This window comes from Talpa europaea, assembly GCF_964194135.1.
Source record: "Talpa europaea genome assembly, chromosome: 13".
In the NCBI taxonomy this organism is placed as follows: domain Eukaryota; kingdom Metazoa; phylum Chordata; class Mammalia; order Eulipotyphla; family Talpidae; genus Talpa; species Talpa europaea.
The window spans coordinates 63682335-63703993 of record NC_140080.1 but is presented as its reverse complement, the minus strand read 5'-3'; the positions used below and the strand labels follow the sequence as shown (position 1 = coordinate 63703993).

Below are 21659 nucleotides of genomic sequence, written 5' to 3'. Positions count from 1 at the left end.
GAAGCAGGTAGTTAACACCTAGGGCTTTAACTTGGTATAATTAAATGCAAGGTAGGCAGATGCCTACTTCTGTGTGAAATGTATTTCATAACCAATTTCCAGAAGTCAAAGCTGAATTCCAGTTATTAATAACCCATTGGGCTGTATAGGTAAGAATCAGTAAAAGTTTATAACTGTAAACAACGGTCTTCAATAATGATGAATATTTTCCAGAAAATGAAATTTCAGGACAGTGCAAGATTGTTCTACACATCATCTTTGGCAGTAAATAGCAAGGATCTGGACGGAGAGTGGAGTGGTCACTTCAGAAGGGCAAGGTATAGAGCTCGTGAATACTTCATCTCCCTTTCCTGTTCCATGCAAAATATTAAGTCCCTGAGGCAGATTCTTGTGATTCTTGGACGAAGCAACTGTTTGGCGGCTGGCAGGCTGGCTGTTCCAGAAGCGAGGTTATCTTTTAAGCCCTAAACAGAATAAAGGGAGAAGTTTAAAACAGGCATTCTTCTATCAGGGGAAAACCTGTCAGGTTAGTATGTAATAGCTCCCAAGCCTCTGGTCTCTGGGTCAGGTACCAGAGATGATATAAAGACGAAGGTCAACCCTGTTCCCCCACAGCATAGTCTCTTTGGGGAAGCCAACAGCCACAACGCTTTTAGTTTTTGACCTCAACCATTCTTTCTCTCTCACCTGACCATAGCCAAAGCTTTTATTTCTCTACTTTCAGGCTCTACACTCCATTTTGGTTGCATACTATAGGCCAGACTTTCTTCTTTAAAGGTCTTACATAAAACTTTTGGCAGAGATGGATGTGGTCTATACTTTGTGGTTGTAATTTCATAGGCGTTTGTATACTGGGGGGAAAAAAAAACCTCTCAAACTGTACACTTTAAATCTATATAGCCTAAAAAAAAATCTATATAGCCTTCTGTTATGTTAATTATAAAAATTAAAAGCCTTAGATAGGTTCAGATCCAACCACTCATGGCTCAAAAATCTTCAATGGCTCGCGGCTGTTCAGGGTAGCTAGCTACTTGAGCACCTGTTAGCTTTTTTTTTTTTTAAGATTTATTTATTTATTTATTTATACAAGCACTGGGTACAGTCAGAAGCATGGGAGGGTGAGAGAATTCACCAGAGCCAGAGTGGGGAGCAGCACAGGCAGAAGAACCAAAGTACACTGCTGAGGGGAGCAGCAGGTGGCAGGAGAGGTCTGCACACCATGGGGGACCCTCCTCCGGTGGCCAGGAGCAGCTGGGGATTGAACCAGCACTGCAGAGGCTGCGGGCAGCTTTGCAACCCAGCGCTCAACCGCTGCGCCACTGGGGAGGCCCACCTGTTAGCTTTTGAGAGCTATGTTACGTGCTCTTTACATACTATCTCTTCCTTTTCATACAACATCATCAGAAGATATATGGGTGCTGTTCCCATTTACCAAATGAAGAAACTGAACTTAGATAAAGTGACCTGCTCAAGGTTATACAACAAAACTGAGCTGGGACTCAGTGAGTATTTTTAGTCACTATGCTGTATTATTTACCAAATCACCTCGCTTCTCTCCAGCCTTACTTCCCCTTGTTCCTTACAAAGCATCTTAACTTTACCCAATAGGCAGATTAGCAAAAGGTCATTCTTGGCCAATCTATTCATCTTTTAAGACCCATAATAAATGAGTTTATTTGCCCTTGTGCTCCCTGCAAAGAATTCTCACTGTGGAAATTATGATAGTAATTTGTATATGCCACCATCACCACTACATACCCACCAGATCATATGCTTTCTGATGATAGAGATTATTATTTCTGTGTCCTCTAGGGTTTGGAAGTGAACATAGGAAAACACAAATTATCCACAATAGTTCCTGAGCTGAATGTACTGTCTCAAAAGAGATCAATGTGAGTTCTAAATATCATTCAAAAAATGAACCCAAAACTGCTGTATTTAGTTTTCTGAATATCAGTATCTCTATACACCTATTTTTAAAAAGAAAATAAATGATAGAGAATCTCAAAGGAAATTTTTGGAAAAATGAAATAATTTATTCTTTCATGTTTTTAAAATCACATTATTTTTGTTTCATGAACATCTCATCAGAACTGGCAATCCTTTTCCTCCATCTAAAAGACTTAAATGAGAAGATATTTACCTAACTTGGGAAGCAAACCTTTTAGTTACTATTCTCTTATCACTGTCAATTTTTAATTATTCCGTCTATATTTTTTGGTTATTTTGATGGAGGGGAGGGAAATCCTTTATGTTCTCCAAACGCCATGGTCAAAACAAGTCAGGGTCTCCTTTGTGGCCAAGGGGTAAAGTCTCAGCATTGTCACCTGCTATCGCCTGAGTTCGGTCTCCGGTAAGAGGACCAGGGAGCTAAACCACATATGGTGCAGCAGACCTCTCCTGTCTCACCTGCTGCTCCCCTCAGCAGTGTATTTCAGTAAATCTGCCTGTTCTGCTCCCCACTCTGTCTCTGTGAATCCTTGTACCTCCCATACCTCTGGCCTACTGTACAAAAAAAAGAAAAAAAAAAAAAAGGAAACAACAAATGTTGGTAAGGTTGTAGTGAAAAAGGAACTCTTATCTACTGTTGATAGCAATGCAAGTTGGTACAGCCTCTGGATAACAGTAGCGTTTTCTTAAAATAAAGAACAGAAATTCTGTATGATACAGACATACCTGCATTAGGTATTTATCCTAAAAATATGAAAACTCTAATATGAAATGATTTATGTACATCTATGTACACAGCACTGTTCACAACTGCCAAGTCATGGAACCAACCTAAGTGCACTTCAATGGACGAATAGAGAAAGAGGTTAGGAACATACATTCAATGGAATATTACACAGCTGTTAAAAAGATGAAATAATGGCTTTTGGGACAAAATAGATGGACCATGAGGTGAAATAAGTTAGAAAGTAAAAGACATAAATTGGATGGTTTCACTCATCTGTGGAATATAAATAACCAAAAACACACACAGGTAGGAATATATAGAAGGAATAAATTTTGGACTTAGTGAAATAATGAATTGGCTAGGGAGGAGGTAAGCAGATGGTGTAATGACATGGTAGTTTGGTGGAGGGTAAGTACACATACGGAGGGGCAAAAATGTAACCTCAAAATCTAGAATAAATTGCAGAGTATTCATAGAAATGGAATACCACAAAGATATAAACTGAGTAACATGGATGAATATCACAAAAATGTTAAATGAAAGAATCCAGGTGCAAGGAATACATACAAGTTGATTCCATTTTATATGAAGTTCAGAAATAGGCAAAGCTATAGAAGATGTAGTTCTTGCAGAAGAGAAGTAATGACTAGGAGGGAATAGGAAATGTTTTCTGGGGTTCTGGTGATATTCTCTTTCTTGATCTTAGCACTGTCTACACTGATGTGCTTGTGCTGTGAAAATTTGGTCGATTAACATTATGAGTACTTTTCTGAATCTTCAGGAAAAAAAATTGCAAAGTCTCGTCGAGGTAGGAAATAAAAATAAAAAGGAGCGCAAAGAGGGAAAATGAGGAAGGTAAAATTGTTAAGCAGGAAAAAAAATTAAAGAAACTTAGTCATCTGGGTAAGGAACAAGAGGGTCACAGTTCATGTGTGTCATGTGACAAGCTTGGAGGATCCAGGGGAAAGAGTCAAACTACAGCTGCCAGCACAGGGTTGAAAATGAGGTCATTCCAACAGGATGTGGCAGAAGGCCTGAGGCAATGTTATAAATGAAACAAACCCCAAGGGACATTCAGTAACCCAACAGAATGTCTTTTATAATTCACAACTTTATGAAGGTGATAGCATTCTCTTCTGCCAAATAGTGACTGACTTGGAAAGTCAATCATTCTTGAACCTGGATACAAATATACAGCATTTTCATTTCTGTTTATGATTCGAGAACATCCACAATCTGACGTGTCAGTTTCACAATGGACAGCAAGAATCAGCTACTTCTCAGTTACCCACAGCAGAGAGGATAGAGTGTGCACAGGTAACTATATCCTAAAAAAATTCAAACCTGCCTTTTTACCACTAGTTTAATTTTCTTCCACCCCACCAGGTCTTTACCCAAAGTTATTTCAGACTGATTTCTGATAGTACTACACTGTCACTGTCAATATCAAAGAACACTGAAAGAGTAAAGAGACCAGAGTTTGTAAGAAAGAAAAAAACTCGAGATAATGAAGTACTTGTTTCTAAAATGGAGAGTTTTCTTAACTGACTTTCTACACGAGTATTTTTCTTTATCTGGATTCTTGACTTGGATGAAAATAGGGTAAAAATGGAGTGAAGTTCATGAAGATGAAAGATGAAAGAATTTAATAGATGTTCTTGAAGTGTAATCACACTAAATGGTAACATACCCTAACACTGCCAGGTCAATTAAGTTAGCCTTCATTAATTTGTTTAATAAAAAAATACAGAACATGGCCAGTTGTCAACTTCAGAGAAATAACACCATTTTAAGTATGAAACCAAGTAATTAGAAGAACCAATTCAAAATTTTATTCCCTCTATAGAGCAGGTGCTGTGAAGTAAAAACTTTAAAAGCTTTTCTACTACTTTTTCCATATTTCGTTATACTACCGCTAAAAGTAATAAGCAAAAATAACATCTTAATGAGCTCAGGTGCTTCATGAGTACTGCTGAGGTTCTCAGTGACTTTATATGGGCCTCAGTTTCCAAAAGCTACCTTCCAAGGCAACTGAGCTCCTAGCTAGTCCACATGTTAATTCAAAAGTCATCTGGGTTACCAGGCACTTATTATTGGCAAAGAACTACACACCAGGCAGCTTAATATACAAATAAGACAACCAGGTTTGAACACTGGTTGTCTCCTCTATAAGCAATCTCAGACAAATTACTTAACTTCTCTGTGTTTCAGTTTCTGAATCTGCAAAATAGGGATAGTAACCGTAATTACTTCGTAGGGTTGGCTTGAGAATTAAACGAGAATAAATTTAGTATGTACTCTACAAATGGCCCTTATTATAATAAACCAATTCATTAGTCAATTATGAAGCACTTAAGGTTTATAAGAAAAAGTATAATTGTAGTTCCAGATCTTTCCTTCTATCCCCTCCCTAAAACTAGTTAAAATAGTCCTGTCCATGTCCTATTTTCTTTAAAATCCTAGTTAATTTAAAGAGGTATAATTTGTCCTGCCACACTAGCCTTGTCTGAATCAGTGAAAATTTTAAATTTTAGAGTACACTAATGGATATTTCAGTATTTGGCATGATGAAAGATATATCCCAGGAGAGAAAGTTTTCCACAGGCTCCTCAAATCAAATAATGGAGAGCTTGCTTCTATTGAAGAACCAGTTAAGGTTATCAATACTGTCTATAGATGCTAACATCAACTTCTTTCATTCTATTCCTTGATTATAAGGTAAATGTGATTGTACACACAAATATGTCTCTGATTCTTAACCACAAACCAAAAATAAACACATATATACATACATACTTGCATAAATAAATAAAAGGGCATTTTTACTAGAAAGGAATCAAGAGGCAAAGTTCACTACATTTCTGAGATTCTCTACAGGATTTTATCCTTATCCCATGTTACCAAGGCAGCTGTTAAAGGATGACTCAAATCTTTTAAACTTTAGGAAGGAAACCAGGACAGGACATAGGGACAGGAAGTGAAATGAAGATCCAATTCTAGAACAAAAACAGAATGTCTTCTATATCTTGCAAGAGAGGCTCAATATAAGGGTCCTGAATGCCTGAATGTAGTGTGACAAGAACACAGAATCTACACTGTATTAAAAATCCCTGAGTTGCTTCTAGACTTTGAGAGCACGGAACAGAATATACTGAACTTCGAGATTGACTGCCCTCTGCTGGTTAACAAGCAGAACTTTTGAAATACAGATTTCTCTCTTTTATCACCTTCCTTTTTTCCTTTTGAGTTATCTTATTTATTTTTAAGAATTATTCCTTTATTGTAAGATTTTAATTTTATTTATTTTTGCATAGAAGAACTGGTGTGTAGGCCAGAGGAGCGAGGGCTAAGAGGATTCACCGGAGACAGTAGGGAACAGAGCAAGTAGATCTATGGAAATGCTCTGCTAAGGGAAAGCACAAGCGAGAAAGGAGATGTCTGCTGCGCCATGTGGGTTAGCTCCCTTGGCCAGATCAAACTCAGGTCAGATCAAACTCAGGAAGGCTGTCGTGAAGGCTCAGGAAACCACCAGGTAGGCTCCTCCTTTTGAGTTAGTTAACTTCTGTCTAGAATTTTGTCACTTTTAAGTTCTTGGGTTTCAACAGTCTAAATAGACAGCTTTTACATGTGATGGTGAGATGAGTTCTAATTCTAGTTCTGTATTTGAGAGCTATAAAAATATTTGTTGTCCTGTGTTAATGATCCATCTCCATCTTTATTTCCAACAGAATACTTTTTAATATTCCAGGCCTCATTGTTCAGTTTTCAATGATGTCTCCAAGCTTCAGACATTTAATTGCATGCAACATTCTGTCTTCCTGGAATTCCTTTCTCAATGTATCACATCCCTGAAGTTCTTTAACACTCAACTCAGGTAGCATGTTTTGCCAGTGTTATGAAACTAAACTCACCCCAGATCTAGACTAGGCACAACTTCTGTGTACTGTAGTAGAATTCTGTGTTTTAACTTTATCATTACATGCATTCAATGCAATTCAACTATCACTCACTAGTAGGAATTATTTTGCACCTGTGAATATTTTATATAGTGTTTGGTACCTACCTGGTATCCAGTCAATGATAACAGTGTGATTATGTGCCTTGTGTCACCAATAATATCACTTACATGAGTGAACAATGAAAATAAGCCACATTATGCCCTTTGGATCTTTTAAATTAAGCTCTGGCTGTCATAATTAGCTTTAAGTCAAGGAAATCTGGGAGAAAAATGTAAAATCCTTTGATGGCCTGTTCCTAAGTATTACCTAGCTCTCCAGCAGCTTATCTCACCTACCCATCCCCAACAAATGGAATTTGCTCAAAAGACTCTTTTCTGCCACTTGCACAGTGACAAAGTACTTATGCCCACCAAGTAATGCAACACAGAATAGCAAATAACCAAATAGTCAAATATGAAAAGAAACTTGATGACAAGTTTGAAAAACCCACATCACCACTTTCCTCTTTATGCTATAATTATTCTTTTTAATATTTAATTAAGATACAAAGTCATCCAAAGACTCAAACTATATTCAGAGATAGGTTTTATCTATTTTTTCATGAAAATTTCTTCAAAGCAATGACAGAGACATCCTTTGTTTTTCAGAATCAGCTTGGATTTTATCCTTATATAACTGTTTTTGTTTTTAACTACAATATCAGTAGGAGTTGCTGTGCCTCACAATTAAAAGTAGATTCACTAATGTATTTAAATGTATTAATAGCAGCTTTGTTTAAAACTCTGGTTATTCTAGAGTTCAATACAGACTAATGGAATGATACTAGAAATAAGTATGAATTTATAGGGAAAATGAAAGCAGGAGAAATGGTAAATATGTATCCACTTTATTTTCATTATTTGTTTTGTTTTTACAGCTGAGTTTTATTGCCATATTACTTTCATATTTCCCACCTCTCTATTCCCCCTCCTCAGATATACTGTGATCATAAATAAGTTCTTTAAAGGAATGAGAAATGTACTATGGAAGTTAGAACATGTATAGAAGTAAAATAGGTGATAATAACAGCACAAAGATTGGAATGGATTTATGAATATGAATTACATGGTTAAAAAGTTTTATTACATGTGTTCAAAGTTTAGTGCAATCAGTTAAGGAATTCATACTGTACCTCTGAGTGGATACATAGAGCAACCATTTAATAAAATAATAATGTTAAAAGCCAACAGAAGATATAAAGAATGAAATGCTAAAATACTACTTGATTAATTTAAAAGATGAAGAACAGAGAAACAAAACACAGAGAGAACAAATAAAAAATACCAAACTAGATGCAAATTCGATTATTTGTAGAGAACATCATCTTGTATAGGTAGAAAATCCTAAGGAATTCACCAAAAACTATTAGAGCTAAGAAACAAGCTCACCAAGATTTCATACAAAAGCCATCGGTAAAATCAGCTTATACATTAGCAATGAGCAATCCAAAAACAAAATTAAAAAGCCAATGCCATTTACAAGAGCATCAAAGAGAATAAAATACTTAGTAATAAATTTAACAAAAAAGTGTTAAGATTTGTACACTGAAAACACAAAATATTATTGAACAAAATTTAAAAACACTAAAGGAAAGACAATATATGTTCATGAACTGGAATACATAATATTGTTCAGATGACAATACTGCTCAAATCAACCTATACATACAATGCAATCCTTATCAAAATCCTAGCTGATCCTAAAATACATATGAAAATGTAAGGGACCCAAAATAGTCAAAACAATTTTTAAAAGGAAGAAGCAAGTTGGAAGACACATTTTTCTGATTTCAAAAGTTGCTGGAAAGTTACAGTAATCAAGACATTGTGGAACTGTCATAAGAATAGGCATACAGATTGACAGAATAGAATTGAGAACTCAGAAATAAATTCATACATCTACAATTAATTTATTTTTTACAAAGGTATCAAGCCAATCCAATGGGGAAAGATTAGCATTTTCAAAATATTGTGTCAGTACAACTGGATAACTATAAACAAAAGAATGAATTTGGACCCCCTATTTCATATTGTACACAGAAGTGGCCTCAAAAAGGAGCAAAGGAATGTAAGACCTAAAATTATGAAACTCTGAAGAAAACAGGTATAAATCCTTGTGACACTGGATTAGGCAATGATTTCTTAGATAAGACCCCTAAAGCAGAAGCAACCAAAGAAAAAAACAGATAAATTAGACTTCATTTCTACAAAGTAGATATACAAGTAACTAATAAAAAGGTGAAAAAAATTCTCAATATCATTAGGGGAATGCAAAACAAAACCACAATGAGATATCACTTCATACCCACTAGGATTATTTAAAAAAAAAAAAAAGAGAGAGATAGACAATTAACAAATATTGGCAATGATAGAAACTGGAACCCTCATGCATTGCGGGTAGGAATGTAAAATGGTGCAGCTGCTATGAAAAACAGTTTGGCAGATCCTCAAAAAGTCAAAGAGAATTGCCTTATAACCTGGTAATTCTAACCCTAGGGGTATATCTAAGAGAAATTAAAATATATGTGGGAAATCTTGTTTATAAAGCCAAAATATTATTCCTAATAGCCAAAAATATAATCAATTGTCCATAAGCTGATGGATAAACAAAAAGTGATATAGCCATACAATGAAATATTATTCAACAATAAATGGGAATATATGCTACAATACAGAAGGACCTTGAAAACCATATTCTAAGTCACAGTAGTCAGAGACAAAAGCCTACATATTGCACAATTCCACGTATATGAATGCCCAGAATATGCAAATCCACAGAGACAGCAAACAGATTAGTGATCGCTATGGGGCTAGGGGAGGAACTGCTAATGTTACAGAGTCTTTTTGGAGTGATATAAATGTTCTGGGATTCAGTAATGGTGATGGTTACATAATAATTTGAATATATTAAAATCTACTAAATTATACATTTTATTTTTTACTGAAAAATAATTGATATATAACATTATGTTAGATTCAGGTGCACAACATAATGATTTGATATTTGTATATATTATACACATATATGTGTATAGCATGCAATGTTAACAATAAGTCTAGCTAACTTCCATCACCACAAGTAAAAATTTTTTCTTGTGATGAGGATTTTTAAGATCTACTCTCTTAGCAAGTTTCAAATATACAATGCAGTATTATTAACTATAGTCACTATGCTGGTGTATTACATGCCTGAGACTAATTTTATAGTTCTAAATTTGTACCTTTTGACCACTTTGACCTATTTCACTAGCCATCAATCCCTGGCAACCACCAATTTTTCCTCTGTGTTTATGAGTTCAGTTGCATTTTCTTGCTTTTTAAGTTTAGATTCCACATACGAGATCATATAATGTGTTTATCTGACCTTGCATAATCCTCTCAAGATCCATCCGTGTTGTCACAAATGGACAAATGGCAAGATTTTCTTTTTTATGGTTGTGTGTGTGTGTGTGTGTGTGTGTGTGTGTGTGAGAGAGAGAGAGAGAGAGAGAGAGAGAGAGAGAGATAGTGAATTTCTTGTGACATTTTCTTTATCCATTCACATATTAATAAATACTTAGGTTGCTTCCATGCCTTTGCTATTATAAATGATACTACAGTGCACTATGGGGCTATATGTATCTTTGTGAGTTAGCATTTTCGTTTCCTTTGGATAAATTCCCAAAAGCAGAAACGCTGGATTATATTGTACCTTTCTTCTCAGTTTTGAAAGGAACTTCCCTACTAGTACTTTCCATAGTGGCCACACCAATTTACATTCCGATTCAATTCAGACTTCAAACTGTTCTACAAAGCTATGGTAATCAAAATAAATTGGTAAAGGAATAAAAAAAGACACACTGACCAATGTAGAATTGAGAGCCCAGAAATTAGTTCACATGTGTATGGACAATTAATTTATGACAAAGAAGTCAAGAAAATACAAGGGAGTAAAGAAAGTCTCTTCAGCAAATGATATTGGGAAAATTGAACAGTCACAGCAAAAGAATGAAATTAGACCACTATTTCACACCATATACAAAAATTAACTCAAAATGGATTAAAGACTTAATACGTCCTTAGGAATTCAACTCCAACAAGAGAAACAAAAGCAAAAATTAACCAATGGGGCTCATCAAATTAAAAAGTTTCTACACAGCAAAAGAAACGATCATAAAAACAAAGACACCCTACTAAGGTGGAGAAAACATGTGCACATCATACATCTGACAAGGGGCTTTCCACAATCTACAACTAACTCATACAACCCAACAAAACAACAGACACTATACCCTAACAATACAAACACACTAATTTGAAAGAGCACATATATATGCTCCTATGTTCACTGCAGCACTATTTACAATAGCCAAGTTATGGAAACAACCTAAGTGCCCAAGGGTAGATGAATAATTAAGAAAATGTGGTATATACACACACAAAGGAATACTATTAAGCTATAAAAAAGATAAAAATCTTGACATTTGCAACAACATGGATGGAACTGGAGGGATGTTAAGCAAAATAAATCAGAAGGAGACAAACACCAGATGATTGCACTCATATATAAAATGCAGAGAAACTACACAAAAGAACAAAAAGTCAAAACTAAAACAAACTCTAGAAATCTGACAGTAGAAATAAAGCTACAAGAAGGGGAGGGAGAGAACATAAGGGGAAGGAGACCCAAGATATCATAGTGGAGGATTATGGGTATTACGGTGGGGGGTATAGTACTGTAACATACATATTAAGAAGTATGAATCTATACCTCCAAATTAAACACAATGTTGTAAAGCATTGTTACCTCAATAAATATAAAATTTAAAACAAAAAGACAAAAAAATAAACCAAATTGAAGCTAAAACATGTCCAATAAGAGATATGGATAAATTACAGAATGCTTATTAGTACAAAATGTTAACAACATAGGTAAGATGTACAGATTACATAAGTAAAATAGTAGGTTACAAAAACTGAATTTTATAAAAATGTGACAGAATGTAAAAATCTCTATTTCATCTTCTATTTTCTACAATAAAGTTTTGATGAAAATAAAAATTCTGAGTATGATAAGCTCACATTACAGAGATGGAACAGAACACTAATGTGAGGATTCACTATGTGATTAAGTATTTTTGCCTCTGCATGCTATGGATAACCAGTTTTGTCTTTGCCACTAAAACAGGGTCATTAGTGCCATCAAATCTAATTATACCAGAAAACCACTTCTGAAAAATCCAGAACTAATTCAAGAATTCACCATTAAGGCTGCTGCTCCTCTACAGCTACTTAAAAACCTGTATGAACATTTCATCAGAGAACACTATGATATATAATATGGCATTTATTACAAGACATGGCATTGTGTATGTACATCTCGTCAAATAGTTTCTGTTTAGCTGTTTTCTCTGAGTCTGATGCTGGGTCTGGTGGAGGTTTGGAGAAGCCAAAAGAGAGGATCGGGGTGAAGCTGAGGAGTCCTGCTGCTCCCTGTGACAACAATGTTTCTGCCCTTACACTGACCTGCTAAATAAGAATATGGCTGCAGCTCTGCTTCCACCTTTCAATATCAAAATGCCCCATGACCCATGCTAACCCGGACCTAAATGCATAAAAAAGAAATTCTGGAAAACAAAGTTCATCTTAATTTGACACAATACAAAAATTCACCACACCAGTTGCCTTTTTTTTTCTTTTCCCCAAAAACGTTCTTGGATCTGTCCTGAGTTTTAACTTCAAACCCTCTGTCATTGCTCATTTTCTACTGTCATACTTTAAATTTCCAAGGGGTTAGTTCCATTCAGTTTTCTTCTGTCATCTTTAAAGTAGCCGTTTATTCTTGCTTCATGGTTACAATATTCTCTGCTTGCTAAAATCCCCCTCCCTCCTGCTGGTTTTCTCTGCTTCATGCCATGTACTTCTTCATGTTCTCCTTTTAATCATTTTTTTTTGTTTTTACATGTATTTATTTATAAGTGAATAAATGGCATTTTCTGAAGAAAATAAAACTTAATAGATTACTTATAGCACATCAAAATTTTCTTAGTGAATAAACTGCTAAGCAGTATTCAAATTACACTTGACTCAAAAATTTCAGTTAACAAAGATTTTTCTACATAGCATTCCTTTTTTTTTTAGATTCATATGCATTTATTAAGCAACACTGTATTAATTTAACCAAGTATCTCCTTTTAATCTTTAACACAAGAGGCTGTCTTCAATTACTAGGTTTTCCCTGCCAACATTTTCATACTAAAAAGTAAGATACTTTAGTATTAATATTTCAGGTCCTGTTTCTAGATTTTTTTTTTTCCAGAAAGAATGTCTCTATTTCACCAGTGAGTACTCCCATTGCTTTTTCTTTCTCTCTTCCTTATTCTTGTACATTTATGTTGTTTTCACTTCTTTACTAGTATTTAAGGGGAATTTGAGAAGAAGTGAAAATCAGCACATACTGTGCAATTCAGCATATTCCACAGAAAGTCCCTGAAGACAACTGAGAGTCAATCTCTAAATTTCTGGAAATTTTTAAAAATCCAACAAAATAGGAACTTTCGTTTAAGTAATTCATGAAAAAGAGATAGGTTTTCTTTTTTGATAGAAGTGTGAATTGAACAAAATTAAATGTAAAAAATATATCTTAAAATGTAGAGCTGCTTCTTTAATGTAATAACATGTTCTAAATTCTAATGAATTTATATGTTATTTATTGAAAGAGTTAGATGACAAATCTACTTCGAACTCTAATAAGTCAACTGTAATATGTAACAATGGACACTTCAAAATTGTGGTTCCCTTGTAGTCTGGCAAAAGAGAACGGAAGTAAAGAATGGTACTACTGGTGCCACTCAAGGACACAAAGATTAAAGTTGTACCCTCTGTCAATAATCTTTGCATTAAATTACTTATTTATCTTTTAGGAATAAAAAATCAACCACAATAGCAACCAGAAAGAGAAAATTATCTTTGAAATATGCTGTTTGTTCCCTAACAGATTTTAAATCTTTTTCCCCCAAATAATTTCAGAATTAATATTCAAGTGTAATTTCATACCCTCAAATGAAGAGAATTTGTAAATATAGTAACCAAAATCCCATCTACATGAATCATTCAAATATCCCTAAGAATTCAACTTCATTCCTTATTTCAAAATAAATACATTTCTAACTATGAAAAAATAGTCTATATATAATTTGAATACTTAATTTTTAAAAATTCTACTATTTCCCTCACAGGGTATTTTAGAGATTGTTCAGCATTTCTACCCCATTTTCTATATAAAAATAGAACCTCAATCTTTGAAGAGGGGACACAGAAATGGTAGAGATATAATAAATGGAAAATTGTAGTGACTGGAACATTTTTAAATGATTGATCACATCTGTTGCTAATAAGGAAGGGGAAAAATAAGCATTCATGCCACAACCCTTTGGAAAGCATTGTGGAAATATCAAAATTTAAGATGGGCATAGCCATCAACCCAGAAGTTTCACTTCTAGATATCAATTCTAATAAATGAGTACATGAGACATAGGATGTTCACTTTCTACAATAAACGAAATTATTCTAAATGTCTGAGTGGATTAGTGAATCATTGCACAAATGTACCAGTATGAAAAAACTGTCCTAAACAATATGCTCCACAAGTTGGAGAAAAGTACTTTTGGTATAATCCCATTATTGTGATTAAGCACCAACAAGCATCAAATTCTCTGCATATGTATCTGGGCTCCTCCATTTACTAATTGTGGAACTCGGCAAAATAACTAATATTCTCTATGCCTCAATTTTTTCATTTAGGGAAAATAATAGCATGATTTTACAAAGGAGTTATGAGGACTAAAGTGACAGTAATTCTAAATGCTTACAAAGGTGAACTTACTATGTATGCATTTCAAAAGTATGTATGATTGCATTAGGTTGAACTATATGAAATTAAGAGTCACCTATAAAAATGTCATGATCCTAAGGTTTAACCTAATAAATGCACGGAAATTTTCAGAAAGGATACCCAAGAGACCTAAAAGCTGTTTTTAATACTCTTCTATACCATTTTCAACATGACCAGCAATAACACCCCTCTCTCTCAATAAAAAACTATCTACCCTTGTTGTAAGTGGCACTATCTTAAAATCATGATGGACAAAAGGAGACCTTTTCCTCCATCCCTCTAAATCATTTGTTAAATGAGCAAACAAGCTTCTTACAATACTCTTCTAGGGAGAGTCTTCTTTATTTCAGAGAAATTTAAAGATTTGTAGAATGCTGGCACTGGAAAAGACCTCAGAATTTACATACCTAGGTAAATTCATGCTAGATTAACGTCATGAAGTTGTTCCTGAACTCTAACCTAAATATTATATTCCAAAGAGCTCTGGTTTTAATAATTCTGTATAACTATCCTTATATAAAGGTGGGTGGGAAAAGAGGAGAAAAGTCAAGAAAATAAGCCAAGATAATGTTTTCTGACAGATGCAAAGAAATGTGTGGGGCACTCTGTGCTTGACAAGACCACCACAAATCTAGTGCTTTGGAAATCCTATCTTGTTCCACTTACACTGAAATGTTCTTGAAAAAGCTATAATGGGGGAAATAATTTAGTCTAGAAATCCTAATGCCATCTTCTTTGAAAAGACAAAGTAACAGACTATATCTCATTTTGCTTCCTGATTTTCCTCGTACCCGATATGGACACATCAAAACTATCAGAGTTCCATCTGCTTTTGGGCAGAACAGGCTCTAGTTCCATCACCCCTTCCCAGGACATCCCATTTTCCCAACTATTCTTGGCACAAAAGAAACAGTATGCTAAGTATGGCATATATATAGGAAAATGCTCAATGGTTAAATAGCATCATCCAGTTTTAGTAACATATTTACACACATTTATACACAAATTAACTGAAAATAAAGGGCAGTAGGTCATCTCATGCTAGAGAAATAGGAAAAAAAAAACTCTACTGGACTGGTTTTATGGTATTTTTAAATATATTACGCTTTGGAACCTTGAAGGCATTATGCTAAGTGAAATAAATCAGTCACAAAAAGACAATCATTGCATGATTCCACTTACATACATTATCTAAGTAATTAAATTCATAAAATCAAAGTAGAATAATGGTTATTAAGTGTTGAAGGAGGGGAAAAAAGGGAGGGTAGTGCCTCAGTTTTGCAAGATGAAAAAATTGTGAACATATGTTGCAAAAGAGTGTGGCTATACTTAACACTATTGAAATGTATACTTAAGGGCCTCCCTAGTGGTACAAGGGGTTAAGTATCAGCACTATGAAGCTATCTACAGCCACTGCAGCATGAGTTCCATCCCTGGCCAGGGAGCTACCAGACAAGGTCCCACAGACCTCTCCTGTCTCACTAGCTGCTCCCCTCAGCAGTGTATTTCAGTCAATCTACCTGTTCTGCTCCCCACTCTGTCTCTGGTGAATCCTCTTACCTCCCCACCCCCCCTCTGGCCTACACCCCAGCTCTTATATGCATAAATAAATAAATCTTTAAAAAAAAAAAAAGTACACTTAAAAATGCTTAAGATAGCAAAAGGAAAAATAAGATTGGTACCCATGCACAAAATAGCAGTAAGTAGATAGGCATCAGTAGACTATTTCTACTGCACTAATATAACAGCTTCTAGCCACATGTGACTATTAAAATTTACCTTCATTCTTAAAAATTAAAACTATCTCCTCAGTCGCGACTAGCTGTATTTCAGTCACTCAACAAACATGGCTATTCAGGACAGCACAGACACAAAACACTGTTATCACACAAAATGAGAAACAGACTCAAAATATATATGGAAATTTGTATTTGACAGAAAATTGTGAGTGATAAAGGTGGTATTTCACTAAAGAAAGCATTATTGAGTAAATAATGTTACAACAATTTGCTAGCCTAGGGAAGAACGAGGGAGAACTGAGGAAATAAAGCTAAATTCATATCTCAACTTTCATTCAAAGTAAACTCTAAACGAATCAAAGACTTGATTTGATGAATTGATGAAAGTACTAACATTTAATTTTAATTAAGAAGTGACCTTCCAAATACAGACCCGTAAGAAAAAAATGAATGGCTTATTTATTTTTCACAAAAATAAAAACTTCCAATGAATAAAGCCCAAAGTGAAGAAAAGGGAAGAGGGTGTGGAGTACTACATTTTTCTTTTTTTTGAAATAAAGATTTATTTATTTATGCATACATGAGCTGGGGTGTAGGCCAGGGGTATGGGAGGTGATAGGAATCACCAGAGACAGAGTGAGGAGCAGAACAGGCGGATTCACTGAAATACACTGCTGAGGGGAACAGAGGGCATCTTGAGACAGGAGAAGTCTGCTGTGCCCATGTGGGTTAGCTCCCTGGCCAGGGACAGAACTCATGCTGCAGTGTCTGTGATACTTCATAGTACTGAGACTTGTGCCAACCCTTGTACCACCAGGGAGGCCCATTTCTTTAATAATTAAAAAATAGAACTCAATGGGAAAAGGTAAATTGAAGGGGCCAATATGTACATGAAAAAATTGCTTGTATTTACTATAATTTAAACTATCAAATTTCATTTTCAACCATGGGATAGCAAAGATAACTGACAGTTGAGAAGTGTGGGGAAACAGGCAGTAATGAATGCAAAAACTGACATATAACTAATCCAGGATGTAATTTTTAAACATTAATCAAAATCAAAAGCAACAGAAAGTGCTTATGGATAAAATGATATTGAATTTAAGAGTGATCAACTTTAATATACCTGAAGAGTGTAAAACTTACCTGAGTTGTATATATGTAAACAAAACAAGGTTAGGCATAAATTGATAGTAATTATAGCAGGGTGATGGGTACAGTCATCATACTAGTCTCTCTAGTCATCATATACTAGTCTTTATCTTTGTATATGTCTGAATTTTTCCTATTGTTCATACCTTTGAGCCTAAGAAAACCATGTCTGAATTTAGTTTGTACATTGTATAAGCAAACAACACTGTAAGTACAGGGTCTTCTCTGAGATAATCAAGCAAAAACCTGGAAACAATCTAAAGAGCCATTAAAGGTCTGGTTGAAATAAATTATTTTAATCTAAACAATGTTACACAGTTTAAAGAAATATGGAGGTTAACTATATGAGGGAGATTATGAAAAGAAGGAACATCATCAAGGGCAGAACAATAGGTATAGTTTGATCACATTTAAGGAAAAATAAAGTTAAACTTGCAGATTGGTAAATGTATATAAGATATGTACCCATATTCATAACAAATTTCTAGAAGGAAATGTGAAAATCTTAACAGAGGGTATAGCTGGTTGGGCAGGGGATTGGGAATTGGAAATCTGCAAAAGGAAACATTTTTTTTTTTCAAACATTTTTATAGTGTGATTTTTTTGGGCATGTAAATATACTGCATTCATTACATTTATAATGAAATCAATTAGATTTTTTAAATCCTTCATCTATTTAAGTAATTTATTTATTTAGGAATTATCAATATTCAGGGTCAGTGTTGGGGAGGAATTTGTCACAAAGCACATTTAAATTTACAAAGCAGTACAGATAAGTCAAGACTCCTTTATCGCTAATCCTATCTCAGAGCTCTTATGTATATGTGCCTCTATCTTAGCCCTGAAGATGGATCCAAAAATTCTATCAAATATTTGCTTGATAATAAACTGTATCAAGTAATTTCTCTAAGTGTAAGTAAGATCCTTCCTTGGTGTTAAATAATTACTGATATTTACTGATATATATGTACATACACACACACACTGGTATGTGGGGAATACAAAGGAATCAGATTATAGTCTTGCTCAAGAAGCTTATAACCTCAAGAAGAAAAAAACATAAGAAACAGAGAACAATTAATGCACGAAAACACAGGTTTGTTCAGAAAAGGAGAAGAAAGGAGAAGTCAGTGTGGGGATAAATAGTTGGGGTTCATACAAGAAATCAGAGAACAGATTTTATCTTAATGAGCCAGCTTTATATACACAAAAGGGAGAGAAATACACAAGACATCTAGAAAGAATGCATGGAAATAAACTAAGATAGTAAGACTCTATGACTGGAGATGAGATGAAGGATAGTAAGAAGTATAAAATAAATAAGAAGTAGGACTAAAGTTCAAGGCATAATACACATTTTCAAAACCAGGGGAAAATTAAAATTTTATAAAGTAGGTAAGGAGAGTTTTAATAAGTGTTTGGCAGCAGAAGTGAGCACATCTTTGCTTCTTTCTTAGGCACCCTTTCTTGACATGAAAAATAAAATAACGAACATTATTTTATTACCTCACTTCCAGACCCAGGTTCCAGTGGTCTCTTCTTTCTTGGTCCAATAGCTGCAAGAGCTGTGAGATTCGCATCTCTGTGCTGTATCTGAGCAAGCTCCAACTGTTGTAACTAAAAGATGGAATAAAAAAAATCAATATTTACAATAGTCATGCTCAAAGGGGGAAAGAAACTGATCACTAAACCTATTTCTGCCTTCTTAACCAAATCAAGTTACAGTGTAAAATAAATACGAAATTTTGCCCTAACAAACAGGGACATGTCGTTTCCAGATTTCTTCATTCTTCTTAGTCCTGAATCCTCAATGAAAAGGGCAGAACTGAGGTTTAAAAAGTACAGAATAGAAGAAAAAGAAGAAAGGAGCTTAATCTCTCCTGAGTTTAAGCACATGTAAGAAATGCCTGAAGAATGAATAGAGCAGTAAGTTGGAGAGAAACTGGCCAAACCATAGCCAACATTTTCAGATTAAAAGAAAATTATTTAAAAATGAAGAATTTTTGTACATGAAGGGAAACAGTTCTATTATGTTACATATGATTTAAAAAGCACTTTCTTAAAAATTTCCTCATTTAACTGTCATGGTCACATGAAAGGGTCTAATTACTATTATGTTACTATATTGTAATTACTATAATACTTCATTCTTTTTTTTTTTAAAATAGAGACATGTTTTTATTTATTTATTTGTTTGTTTGTTTGTTTGTTTATACATGCACTGGGTACAGTCAGAAGCGTGGGAGGGTGAGAGAATTCACCAGAGCCAGAGCGGGGAGCAGAGCAGGCAGAAGGACCGAAGTACACTGCTGAGGGGAGCAGCGGGCGGCAGGAGAAGTCTGCGCGCCATGTGGGACCCTCCTCCGATGGCTGGGAAGCAGCCGGGGATCGAACCAGTGCCGCAGAGGCCAGGGGCAGCTTCGTAACCCAGTGCTCAACCGCTGCGCCACCGGTGAGGCCCCATTCTTTTTTTTTAAAGATTTATTTATTTATGTATACAAAAATGGGGAAACAGGTCAGAGGTGTGGGAGATGAGAGGATTCACCAGAGACAGAGTGGGGAGCAGAACAGACAGATTGACTAAAAGACACTGCTGAGGGGGGGCAGCGGGAGAGTCAGGAGAGGTCAGCTGCACCATGTGGGTAGTTCCCTGGCCTGGGATCAAACTCATGCTGCAGTGGCTACAGATAGCTTCATAAGTTGCATCTTAACCCTTGTGCCACCAGGGAGGCCCTAATTCTCTTTTTACTAATGGAGATGGTGAGTCTATAAAAGGTTAGAAAAACTTTATAAAGGTCACACTAGAAGTAAGTAGCTAGAGACAACTCAATAACAAATGCTTTCTTCGCAAAACTTTTCAATAATCACAATTTCTTAATTGCAAATAAAAATCATTGATTTACTCTATATTTGCCATCATGGCAAAACCTGAAAGTCAGTTACATTAGTATTGTTTTATTATACAGTTTTTATCATACTTAACACAGAATGTCCAAATATAACAAGATATAATTTTTGGAATGCTGACTAGAATCAGATTTACATGTGACAGGGCCTCCCCTGGTGGCTCAGCGGTTGAGCGCTGGGCTGCAAAGCTGCCCACAGCCTCTGTAGCGCCAGTTTGATCCCTGGCCACCGGCGAGGGTCCCACTTGGCGAGACAGACCTCTCCTGCCTCGCCCGTGCTCTCCTCAGCAGTGTGTTTCATCGGTCAGTGTTTTGTTCCCCGCTCTGGCTCTGGTGGGTTCTCTCACCCTCCCGCGCTTCTGACTGTACCCAGTGCTTGTATAAATAAATAAATAAATCTTTTTTTTTAAAAAAAAAGATTTACATGTGACAAATATGTAGCTCAAGAGTGGACCTAGGGGTTTAAAACAATGATTTAGGATGGCTATTTTGAGTTCTTCCCTTTCTGCAAATTCCTGGTAATTTTTGGTCCTTTTTTGTTCTCGTGAGAAAAGTGGGGTTTTGGTTACTCCACTTTGCCATACACTTATATGACTGTCTCCATGACCAGGAATGAATGTGTGTAGAAAGAATGTGGTGAGGGCGTTGGGTGGGAGCGGTAGAAGAATGGCAACTTCACCACTGCTTCAGTGGTATTCTGAATTCTCATCTTCTCTTGCTGTTCATTACCCAATTTGCTTACTGTTTACATTTGAAGCTCTCAAATATCTTCTCTGCATATTCTGCCCAGGATCTATATTCAGTGGAACTAATTTTACTCCATCTCAACTGTAATCATTAAAAGTTTAAGTAGAATTCTGACAACAGGTTTCTGTTACATTGTATTGCAACTAGACTTTGTTTCATAAAATTTAGGCTGCTTGTCACCAACCAATTTAAAAAGCACTTGGCTTTGAAATAACCTAAGAGGTTTGGCTGGTTCTCTTCTAAGAAAGAGTACCCCTGCCCCTTCCTTTATGGCTATTAAAGGCAGAAGCCCTGACTTCCTGTATCACAATTTCTCTGGGATATCAAGTGAGATCCTGTAAAATTCAAGTCAGTGTCCTAGAGAGAAACAGAGCAACAACAATTGAGGATTATTTTACCTTTGGTTTTTGGTACTCGTGTCTGTTCATTTTTAAGCACATTTATAGTAGTGCTGACTTTAAGATCCAAAGCACATTAATAGATTACCTTAAAGATCACACAAACTCTCAGATTACTCTCAATAATCTCTCTTAATAGATTACCTTAAAGATCACACAAACTTTGAGGC

General features: G+C 35.3%; 1 protein-coding gene across 2 annotated transcripts in view; it reads right to left on the bottom strand.

The window, feature by feature from the left end:
* Window positions 1–299: 299 nt before the first annotated feature.
* Window positions 300–21659, bottom strand: part of TAF4B (TATA-box binding protein associated factor 4b) — a gene marked incomplete at its 3' end in the record, with an annotated part of 103735 nt that continues 82375 nt past the window's right edge. For both annotated transcript variants that reach the window (XM_084252309.1, XM_084252310.1), the window contains exons 14-15: window positions 18945–19055; window positions 300–464 (exon numbers count right to left, since the gene is read on the bottom strand). In XM_084252309.1, the coding sequence (XP_084108435.1) occupies window positions 300–464; window positions 18945–19055 (276 nt within the window). The remainder of the gene's footprint in view (window positions 465–18944; window positions 19056–21659) is intronic.